This window comes from Coenobita brevimanus, chromosome 26 (assembly GCF_032717465.1).
Source record: "Coenobita brevimanus isolate Jiangsu-jjx chromosome 26, ASM3271746v2, whole genome shotgun sequence".
Lineage (NCBI taxonomy): Eukaryota > Metazoa > Arthropoda > Malacostraca > Decapoda > Coenobitidae > Coenobita > Coenobita brevimanus.
This window is the reverse complement of record NC_136979.1, coordinates 1,363,968-1,376,331: the sequence shown is the minus strand read 5'-3', so window position 1 is coordinate 1,376,331 and position 12,364 is coordinate 1,363,968. Positions and strand designations below refer to the sequence as shown.

At 40.3% G+C, this 12,364-nt stretch overlaps 1 protein-coding gene across 1 annotated transcript in view; it reads right to left on the bottom strand.

Annotated features, from left to right (window-relative positions):
- The window catches only part of LOC145394124 (dynein axonemal heavy chain 5-like), a 143,884-nt gene that overhangs the window by 35,779 nt on the left and 95,741 nt on the right, over positions 1-12,364 (bottom strand). Inside the window, exons 48-57 of the mRNA XM_080268104.1 lie at positions 11,424-11,519; positions 9,442-9,640; positions 8,462-8,604; positions 8,119-8,253; positions 6,354-6,476; positions 4,750-4,867; positions 3,423-3,628; positions 2,296-2,459; positions 1,224-1,346; positions 398-590 (exon numbers count right to left, since the gene is read on the bottom strand). Coding sequence (XP_080124230.1) covers positions 398-590; positions 1,224-1,346; positions 2,296-2,459; positions 3,423-3,628; positions 4,750-4,867; positions 6,354-6,476; positions 8,119-8,253; positions 8,462-8,604; positions 9,442-9,640; positions 11,424-11,519 — 1,500 coding nt within the window. The remainder of the gene's footprint in view (positions 1-397; positions 591-1,223; positions 1,347-2,295; positions 2,460-3,422; positions 3,629-4,749; positions 4,868-6,353; positions 6,477-8,118; positions 8,254-8,461; positions 8,605-9,441; positions 9,641-11,423; positions 11,520-12,364) is intronic.

Here is a 12,364-nt window from a genome sequence, read left to right as displayed (position 1 = left end):
ACATTGTCATTTTGGGGTACAGTTTGCTAAGTTTGATTTTTCCACACTTATTTTTTATGATTTTTGGATTTTATTTTTGGGTTTAGGTGAGTTATAAACTACTTTTGGGCTTAGTTTAGCTAGTTTTAAAGCTACAGGGGATTTATGTTAGCTAGAAACTTGTTTTTGGACTCATTTGGGTGGATTTAGGACTTGGTTGGGGGGAAAACCCAAGGCTCAAAAATGCATCCCTATACTGTACCTGACATATTAAATCTTCCCCGAGATACAATACCCCGCCTAGCAATGGGTTTTTACTTAACCAACTCCACTGTTAAACCGGGGTATTCCTGTATTTCAACGAAGACATAAAAATAAACGAACACGTAAACAAAGGTAACAGAGATGCCTGACTAACCCTAACAAGGTGTATCATGGCATCAATGAAGAAGACGAGGTCCATGCCAGCACCTCGCACCATCTCGTTGTACTGTGAGAGGAACATCTGTAGCCGCTCCTCCAATACGCTGAAGGATGGGATGGCCTCGTACACCTTGGGCATCTCCATATCAAGGTCCTCACCTTCGTCACCAGTTGGCTCCGGGGCATCCCTGACAAAGCACAGTAGACAGTGAAGCATGCTACCAACAAACCATTGTACTGTGATACAACATCATGCAATTCAGCATCTTATTCTCTGGTTGACACATTTACAGTTACAAATCAGATGACTGACATTATCTTCATGAACACTCACATGATAAATTTCAGTACATATCCTGAGCTAATTCTTTGTCATGTAGTTTACCTCCCTGGGGTCATTGTTTTATAACCAATGTACACTGTACCTCATATGAGACTTGCAGCTTGGCTCATACAGACCATCACTGTGCCTCATATGAGGTCTGCAACTTGTCAAGGGTTAAATCTTCAGAATGCAAGGATTTCTCTTGGTTGAATTATCATATGGTAGATACCACAAACAAATAATTGAACCCCTGCCCTCTAATTCTTTGGCTATGTAAACAGTGCTGTTCATCTATGTTTTGAGTATGACCAATTTGCCACTTTCATGCACTATTACATGAGCAAGAACCCTCAACCACTCCCCATATTTAAACCCTATTGTATTAATTTTTTGGTAGTACATGCTGACCTTGTGTGTACACAGACATGAACAAATGGTCACTGAGGGTGATATGCATTGCACTGCATAAATATGCCACTAAATGATGTGTGCTAACCTGAGGAAATCAACAAAGTAGTGGGTCTGTGTGATGTTCTTGGTCAGCTGTGGCCCCAGGTCTGTCTGTGCCAAGCTCACCAAACAGTCTTCAAACCACCGTACGTCCTTCACTGATGTGAACCTAATTGATCAGAGGTGAGTTTTCATTTCTTCTTCTATATTAAAGCTGCATATGCAATTTTATTAATAAGTACAGTACTGTATAATGGTTTTAGCTATAAGTTATATCTTGGTCACATCCACAACATTCCACTACCTCTTTTCAATCTCACATAAGCTCATACCTCCACTCACTGCCCTATATAATAACTCTCTCTCTGATCATACATGTAAGCAAACAACCTTCTACCCTTTTATAAATGTATTACAATACAGTACTTTACATCTTGCATGGATTCCTACATATCTTATCCTATCCAATCTTTGCACCCAGAAACATACATTAACATTATTTACAATACATTACAGTACTTGTATTATACAGGTTTCAAACTCAAGACATACCACTGTCATCATATGCTTCTGTAATGAGGGCACAGACACTCTCATGCACTTCTCTTTCAATTTATGTAAGCAGCTTCCTAATCTATATCAAGGCCTTCATAGTGCTGATCACCTTTCTTCCTTGTGACGAGCTATATTCCACCTCAGTTTTACACTCCTCTCTTTTTTCTATCCCTGCAACATGGTACTGAATTTCATCCACCAAATCTTTTCCCTTTCACTAACATATTACATTTCTCTTACCAATCATCTCTTTACTCTTACCTACACCCACTTTCAACCTGTGCTGTTCACAAACATTTAAAACCAGTCACTAAGGTTCCACCATTAATCAATAAACAGAACATTATCTGTGCATGTAAGTTATAATATATGTATACTTCAAAACATACAGTATAACCATTCAAAATAAAGTTTACTGGGTAAATAAAAATTTCCAGTGACTCTAGTTTTGAATTTTCTCTTTTCTGACAGTTTATTAAGCCAATGTACTGTGCTGCAGGTGTGACAGACAACCAACAAACACATAAGACAGACATACCAGCAGACAGAGAGAGAATATATACCTGTCAGCAATAACTCTGCAGCACTCATGTTTCCACAGCGACAAGAGTGTTTCAGATGATGTGACCACATTGGCAGTGGCACCCAACATTCCCTGCCAGATGCGGGACAGGTCACGCAGGTTGAACACGTAGTGGAACTTGGCTGGGGTTGGCAGCAGCTTGTTCTGTAGTGGCCACCGGTGTGACATGTTAGGTCCTTCATTACTTTACGCTCTACACTATATCACTTTCTTACAGGATTAAGGCACCTGGCTATGGATAGATAGATAGATAGATAGATGGATAGATAGACAGAACTTGTTCTGTGGCAGCCAACAACATTCTACATCACACACTTCAATACTTTACATTACTCAGTATGTCTTTTTCATACATATAAAGTATATCTATACCTATCTACCTACATATATAAATATATATATATATCCATCATCAAATCCTATGTCGCCCAATAAGGAGCGTAGGAACCCAGGGCTAGGCAAATTGGTCCTGACATTTAAGATGAGAGTGACCAGCTTCACTCATCCCTGAGTGACATTTACGTGAGCAATAAACCCCAATCAGCCCTTGGACATAAACCAAAACAGGCTCAATCCAATTGGAGCTCCTTAATTACCAGCTAAACCACCAGGCGCCATAATTTGGTTATATGGTTACCTCCTAGCAAAGTACAGTAAATGGTTTCCCGGTGTACAGGGAACCATTTTGCTTGTCAGTCAGTGTAGAGTAGCCCATAGGCAGAAGGAAGAGGAAAGAATGAAGGAAAGAAAGACAGATGAGGGAGTGTAAAGTCACCCATAGGCAGAAGAAAGAAGAAAGAATGAAGGAAAGACAGACAGAAGAGGAAGGACAGAAGAGAGGAAAGGGCAGACACCCAGAGTAGCACTACATCAAGTGAGCGGATGGTAAGCGCCCTTACCTACGAGTTTGTTTAAGTTAGAGTAAAAACAGAAGAGGAAGGAAGGAATGGAGGGAGAAGAGGAAAGGGCAAACACACGAGAGCAGCACTACATCGATATATATACAGTATCTATCTATCTATCTATCTATCTATTTATCTATCTATCTGTCTATATATATAGATATATTTATATATGTATATAAGAAACGGAGAGAACACAAGTGACCTTAGTGAGTGCCCAGAGGCGGCGAGTGAGGGGAACAAGTCTGTCCACCATGGCGCGCACCTCCCCATTAAAGCCCCTCTTGCTGCTGAAGTGGCCCCGTGCAACCACCCCAAAGATCTTGTTGATGGAATTCTCAGATGGGATGGTGGAATTGAAGATGCAGAAGTGGCGCTTGAGGCGGGATGGAATGTCATTGCGGCCACCACCTGTTGGCAAGTTGATGGGAAGGGCAGTCAGGACACTTACTGCTGCACTTTGGACTTAATACCCAGCAACAATGCTTCACTTGCAGAAGCACTCAAAACTTTCTCAGTTCTTGACTCCTGATATCCTAGACAGAGTCATATATATTCATTATGGAATTTAATCTTCTAAAGTTGTATTTAGGTGTTTGACTTTCTATACTCTCAGGATGGGTGGAAAGGACTAGATCTACAGTCCTTTCATATTAATATCACCATGGCACAGTCCTTCAGATGCCTGATTTTTAAGTCATTCAAGTGCCCTAGTCAGTGTGGCAGTAAGGCCATGTGCATGAGTTCAGTCTCTAAAAGATAACTGAAACTTGTTAAGAGAATATGAAGTCTCAAAAGTTTTGCTCAATACTGTACTTGCATATGTGGCTAGGGTATGGAGTGGTTGAAGAAAGTTCAGGAAGCTGATAACTCTCCTAACAATGAGAGGGCTTTCCTTCCATGCTAAGGGATGCTTGTATGTTGCATGTGTTAGGAGTGTAATGCTGTATGGTAGTGAGATCTGGATGGTAAAGGAAGATGATTTTCAAAGACTCAAACATGCAGAAATGACAATGATTAGATGAACGTGTAATGCGTCCTTGTACGTGAGGACGGGGAGACTAGGATTGTAATTGAAGAGTTGAGAGGAAGGATGGGACTTGAATGTATTTATGTTGAGATGAGGAGGGGTTGATTGAAAGGCTTTGGGCATACTGAGAGGATAGAGGATGGCAGCTGGGTGTGGAAAGTGCGAGGTGTGAAAGTCGAGAGAAAGGTTGTGAGAGGCAGACCAAAAAAAGACCTGGGATGAGGTCACAAAGTGTGATCTCAGGGATAAGGGACTGAATAAAGAGGGTGCCATACATCAAGCAATGTGGACAGCAATCATTAGGTGACCAAGGCCAATGCATTCAAGCATGGTGAAGCCTTTGTAAACGAAACAAAAAATATGATATTATCGTTGTTACTGCCACTGCAGTTGTCATTATTATTATTATTATTACTATTACTACAGTATTATTATTACTATTAACACAAAGGACTGAAATACCCACGTAAAATAACTTGCATAAAACTGATGAAAAACTTACCCGGGTGGCCCATGGCTGCCAAGAACTGCAGGTCAACAATGTAGGTAAAGTCCCCAGGCTTCTCAAGGCTATAGAAGCCACCCATCTCCATTGTCTGCCGCACTATCTCATTGGTTGGCTGAGGGGAGAGAATATTAATTTTTCAGGTCTCTAACTGATAAACCAAACACAATTTTAAAATGTATGTGAAAAAGATGTTTACCTTCAACTTGGGATTGCTGAGGTATGAAAATGCTAAATGCAATGTCACAGAATTCAACTGTTCAAATACAAGTCCAGTATGACCATGGAATAAACAGTAGATTTTCACTGATCCTGGAAAGTACAACTTATTTAAACATTATTTCACAAGTACAGATTAAAAGCAGCTCATTTACTAGGTTTATGATGGAAGAGTTGAGAGGTAGGATGGGACTGGAGTGTATTGGTGCTGTGATGAGGAGAGGTAGATTGAGATAGCTTGGGCATGTGGAGAGGATGGGAGATGATAATTGGGTGCAGAAAGAGAGAAGTGTTAATGCTGAGGGTAGGGTAGCAAGAGGCAGACTGAAAAAGACTTAGAACAAGGTCATTGAGTGTGACCTCAGGGATAAGGGACTAAACAGGGAAGCTGCCAAAGATCGAGCATCATGGACAGCCGCTAGTAGGTGACCAAAGCCAACACATGCAAGCATGTTGGAGCTTTCAGAAATGAAACATATGAATAAACAATGTGTTTTCCAACATGATCCTGAAGAAGCAAAGAATCACATTCATATACCTGTATTATATTCCATAATCCTCACTCCAAACAGACATTTATTGGGAGAGGGCTAAAAATTCATTACTATTACCTAACCTGGCATTTGAGGAGTTGCAGGAGAGTCCTCTATGATATAAAGTAATGCCAAGTTGAAGGATGCTTTAATTCCTGATACTGGTCCAAGAAATGGAGAAACATCTTCAAAAACTGCTAAGAAATATCTGCACCCTGGAAAAAATGCCATATATGGCTTTTCCTCCCTCAGAAATCTCTACTGGTCGCCTGGCCAACCACCATTACAATCAACTTATCATGCTTATTTAGTCACACTCTGAGGGAAGGGGATAATCTATCAAAATAAAATGATTCAGGTTTAGTCAACTATTGAGCTGGTGGTAGCGGCAACACTGAAGACCAATCATTGAGTTGCATTCTCATCAGTCAAGAATGCTCCCTTGCACCTCTTCCTTAGCATTTTTTTCTGCATCTGGTACTATATATTTATATAATGTTATTCATGCAACCTACATTGACAAAAATAAGATACAATACTGTACAAGTGAAAAATAAGCTGTAACATTCTAACTAAATAATTAAGATCCAGTTGTTTAGGCTGACGAGAAAACTGCCACAAGCAGGGCCTGTGCAGTCATGTTGAGTTACACTCTTGTTAGGCCAGTGTGCATGTGGCACACTGATATTCTCTTAGCCTCTACGTTATTTATGTAAGCTTTACCTACATCAAAAGGACATGATATAGGCATCAGAGAAGAGAATAATGAGGTTTAAGAAACAAAACATATCACTGAGGATGAGATGCTAGAACACCTAGTTGATGACAATATGGGCTTTAGTACCATACCTGATCCCCCCAGTCATTGATGTGGGGCATGTTGAGGTCATCTATGAACACGGTCATCTTCTTCCCAGCTGGGGGGCCGTATGTGCTGCCCATACGCTTGTCTATGTAACTCTCAATGGTGCGCTGGGGATATAGGCAGCTGGTCAGTGGGTTCGTCATTATTTATCCATTCATCCATCATCCAATCCTGTTTAGCCCACTCACACACACAGCCACACCTCCACAAACCCAGGCAGACCTCCACACACACACACAGCCACACCTCCACAAACCCAGGCAGACCTCCACACACACACACACAGCCACATCTTCAAAGACACAGCCAAACCTCCACATATGCAGCCACTTCTCCATACACACAGTCACACCTTCATTCATACAACCATACATCTACATATACACAGACACACCTCCACACACACTCAACCATATTTCCACACACACATAGCCACACCTTAACACACACACACACACACACACACACACACACACACACACACACAGTTACACCTCCACACACATACACACACACACACAGTTACACCTCCACACATACACCTCCACACACAGTTACACCTCCACACATACACACACACATCTTCTTGCCAGCTGAGGGGCCATATGTACTGCCCATCCACTTGTCTATACTGTATAATTCTCAGTGGTATACTAGCAACACAAATAGTTGGTCAGTGTGGCATACCATTACTGGTATCCCCTGCAATCCAGATAACATCTGTTTTAGTTTATTCCTGCAGTGTCCAGATGACTTTAGTAAACACAGGAAAGATCATTTACACTGGAGGAGCTTTTTAAGTGTGCATCTAATCCTTCAAGCTTGAAAAGTCTGTCCTACACTGAGTAAAGTTGTCAGGTAGCAGCAAAAATACACTAAACAGGATGTCATGTGAATGGAGGGGGTTTATCATCCAGTCAACATCACTCAATCCTGTGTTGCCCAATCACAAGTGTAGGGGTCCATAGCTAGGGCACTCTTCATTATCAGCATCATCACTAAAAGTAACTCCAGTACAATACAACACAGCAACATCATCATCATCATCATCATCATCAACACCACCAACAAGACTAGGTCAATGATACATCATCGTTACTGTCAACACTGCCATCATCATCACCCACCATCCTTACCACCATCATCTACTATAACAGGTACATGACAAACAATCATTTTTATCACCCAACATCATTATCAAATTAATAAACAGCCAGTGCATATGAATGATATGTTATATCACTATCATCATTATTATCATTATCATTATCATCATCCCCATCATCATCATCATCACCAAAAGCAGCTATGAAACTCATTATCATCATATCTTCACCATCAATCATTATATCAATACCTCAAACAGTCCAATGTGAAAATGACGGTCATCATCATCATTAAAGGGAACTCAATATGATGATAATATCATCAGTGTCATGTAGTCCACCACCAAATAAGATCAGAGTACCGGTAGTTATTTTTAACATAGACTGTTGTCTGTGTCTGCATTTTTAATGCAAAAAAGAAAGGACCAAAGACTGGAAATGTGGAAATTTGTCCTTTCCAGAGAGTGCCAAAATTAGGATCTGGTCATTTCAAGATACTTAGACACATTGCACTTAAATGGCTGGAGGTCATAAGCAGAGGGAAATACATACTACAGTACACAGTTTCAGAGCCGATCAGTAGCTAGTGTACTTAGATCACACACTTTCATCTAAATGTGATCGCTGAAATATGGATACTCACCTGGAAGTAGAGAGGTGTTGAGGCAGAGGAGAAGTTGAAGTTGCGACACAAGTGATCCTCAGGGTTGTACTTCTTCATAAATGCATTGATGGTTACAGTCTTGGCTGAACCTGGTTCCCCTATCAACAGCACAGCCTGAAAGTAGAATTCACGTCTGTGGGCTGACCTTTTCTTTCGTACTGTATTATCTATCTTTTCTGGCAGGAAGTTGTATTTATTCAGTGATCCTAATAGTGAAAAAGAAAAAAAAAGAAAAAAAAAATTAACACTACTGTAACTGAGTATATAAGCTCCAGAAACAGTCCCAGAAGTGTGGTCATTCAGGTGATAACCACACACCCACCTTCCCTTGCTGGGCAATGATGTGGATGAGGAAGTCCATCCGTACATTGTCAACATTGGGCACAAGGAAAGAGGTGTAGTCTGGATTACCAACGTCAGGGTACACAAACTCAGTTACCCGGGACTCCCAGTGCTGCCAATATCCTGCACCACATGCACACAGATCAGTAACTATCAATATACAGAACCAATAACAATACCGATACAAATATCAACTGACTATAAAAATTTCAAATTTTTCATATCTGACTGTTTGTCTATTGACAGATGCCTTAATCTGAAATGGGGTGGCCATAAATGAATCATCATGTCACCCTGTTCACTGCCATCAGGCTGTCCTCTCTCTATTTCACATCACCACCATTCATATACCTCTGCACTCCACTTCCACCTCACCATCAATCTCCTCCTCCATCTCACTCACAAACACACTTTCCTCGTCAATATCTCATTCTTCATACTTTCCACTGCTGATATACACAGAGTGGTATGCAAACAGTGTTCCACTAGAAACCCACCTGGTGGTATCTTTTGTGCTGCGGGGATGGCTCAGTTTCCTGTGTGTGGGTGTAGCAGTGGGCATTAGTTATCCATATTTTTTTAATTGATACAAACAGGGTAGGGAGTGATAACAATGACTAAGGTATACCCACAACACAAAAGAAATGTCCAGTGGAGTGTAAGGGAATCATGATTTATGGACCACCCCATATATCATCATCATTACACCACCCCTTATTCATAAAAAATACATAAAGCAGGATCCAGAAATAAAAGAGAAAGAATGATAATGAAAGAAATATCAAGAGCATGCACAACACAAATGAGCAATCCAGAATACATCACTGAAGCCTTGGGAATCCTGATTCCACATCACAAGCAAACCATCTGCATGATAGCCTTTTATCTCCAGAGTGACTACATTCACTATTACTACACAGACAATTAAATATAACACTGGGACGACAATAAACTACAAACCATTCTCATCCACTCGGTAGTCAAACATAGACTCTGATGCAGACTGCATGCGTGGGGGTAGGTTGAGGTGTGAGTGTGAGGAACGTAGGTGTTCCTCCAGTTTAGCTCTATCAGCCAGTTCCAGCAGTGCCCCAACACTCCACATCATTGCAAACACAAACAGCCGCTGGATGTGCTCCTCGATGGGTGCTTGTTGTGTCTGAAGGCAACAACACTAGTGATACAAATGACAAAATATATGAGGTAAAGAGCAAAGGAAGCATACTTGTGCTTCACTTTGGTGACCTTCATCAAATCTGCTGCCACTTTTGATGCCACCGAGAATATCCATTTAGACTAACTGAGGTTATTCATACATGAAAGTGAAATGTGGCTACAAGCTTGATAACTATGTGTAGTACATTGGTCACTCTTATGCAGGATGCTCAGCCACAATTAAATGGAGCTGAAGTCCAGGCTGAGGCTTTATCAATGTTCCACATCTTATTTCACAGCTCAGGGTTTTCCCAATGGATTCCAGCAACTATTAAGATGTAAATAGCTATTTTTGGCACTTGGTTCATCTTCCACTTCACATAAAACATCAGCTGTACCATGGTTAACCTCAATATGGGGATTCCTTAAGAGGAAGCACCGTGTCATTTTAAAGCAAGTACTGTACAGGTGTACAGTGTACAGCAGAAAAAAGAAAGTTTCTGAAAGTGAATGAATATGGAAGCTCCTGATGAAGAGGTTTTCAACTATTTTATGACACCACCTAAGCATTTTTAATGGTGGCATGAGGAGAACTTAAGGACAGCATACATTGCTTCTTGTCTCCATTTTAAACTCTCACAAGACATGTGGCCTTCCTCTACAGTCATCAGTGCCATGATCATTCATTCAAGTCAGCACTTAATGATGCACTTGCCACACTTCTTTTGTAGGATGTGCTGGAATCTCTACTTTTGTTTGGTATAACAGTCATTGTCATTGCTTCATTGTCATTGCTTCTTGCATGGGTGGCCTTGGTTGACATGACATGAGGAGGAGGGAGCAGAGCTACCTTGCTGTTCAATTCACTTGCTTAAAAGTAAAGACAGGAAAATGCAAACTGACTAGGTGAGTTTCATTCAACTACATATCACAGGAGAATGTGCATTTAAAATGATTCCAGGTCACCTGCAGACAGCACAATGTACAAAAATGGCAATACAGTATCACTGGTCACAGTCCCCCCAACAATTCTAGGTGCCCACCCTGAAGCAATGAATTGTTATCATTATAAATGTATGTCCAATAAAAATAATTATTGCCCACCTTGACGTAATATAGTGTTACCAAAGAACAGATAAGTAATGGAGAAGGACACTGAAGGAGATAACTTAAAAAAAATTAAAATCAGAGACAAAAAGCAGTGGTATTGCAAGCTCAAAAATATGAAGTTGGATTCCTAACACACTGTATAGGGAAAGCACATGAAACAAAAGATGTTTCCTTTGAATGAGCAGACAAGATGTTGATGACTTTGGCTGACAATCTCCATGCTATGTGAGAAATTTAAACTGAAGAGAAGAAGCACTGTACCCTATTTTCAACTCCCTGAGTCTAGTCTTCCTTCCATTACCATTTAAAATGACCAGGTGGTGCAAAGCAAGGGCTAAAAACCTCTTCCTCATGATACCTCCAAGAGCGAGTGCCAAATAAAAAATAACTTTTCAGCAGTGTGGTATGTCATAGGCTTCTGCAAGTTATACAAATGTGGGTAATAGTTGACAATACCATAACTCCTGAATACAACAAACATAATCAAGATTGTAGTTACATATTATAGTTAGTATCCTTTGAAACATGAAAAGTTCTTGATTTATTCGATATCACCATTTACAGATTGCTTTTACAATTTCTCAGGAAAAAGTAATTAAAATCTGTTGACAATACTCATGATGGTAAGCTTGCCAAGACTTGGGTAGCTTAAGCCTCCTAACAACTGGTAAACTCACAGTCTGCACATCATCAGTGTCTGGGTCTGGCTCCCTGCGGCCATGGTGTTGTTGTGCCTGCTCTTCTGGTAGTAGTCCCTCCAGCACCTTAGTTGCCTGCACACACATACACACAAGCATGTGTGCACATAAACATGAATTAGTGTACAGTCTGGCAACTGCATCATGAGGAAATTTACAACAGCAAGAGAAGCAAAGGTCACATCATTACCTATATAGACAAACAAAGAACAGATAATCAGTTACTGAAGCATAAGTATTACGACATATAACCAATGTTTCATACAAGATGGTATGACCACATTAGTGCAACAGCAGGCAGTTACAAGTCTTAATAAGTTTGGCTGAGGTCTAACCCAGCTTAATTAATTGAGGATAGTGATAATGTGGTGCCGATTTTTTCTTTTAATGCAAAAAAGAAGGAAACGAGGTTACCCCTACTCATTTACTGACTTATGTGCGACCTGCTATATAAATTATTGAATCCTGTGTCAATTACTCTTAATCTGGATGTTTAAATACAGACAATATCCTTGCACAGAAAGCAGCAACAGATTTAGGTCAATTTGCAAAACACAGTTTAAAATACCGTATTACTTGTAATACCTGTATCTTATTGTTGAGGGGTTGTGAATATAACAATTATAAACACCTGTATTTGTTCATGTTTCAATAAGCAAAATGAAACATCTTATGCTTTGATAGGTCACTTAATGCTACTTCATTTAATTTGTCACACTGTGCAGCTACAAACTAGCTCTCTGTCCTACTTCAATCACTGTCTTTAAGCACTGTTGTGGCTTATTGCTGTAGTTAACATCCTACACTTTATGAAAATCTATTAATTAAAGGCCACAATACTGCAACACGGAAGCCTTGCACAGTAAAAGCACAGCATGTTGCCTCACCAAACCCTAGATACCTGCTGAAATCAAAGTAAT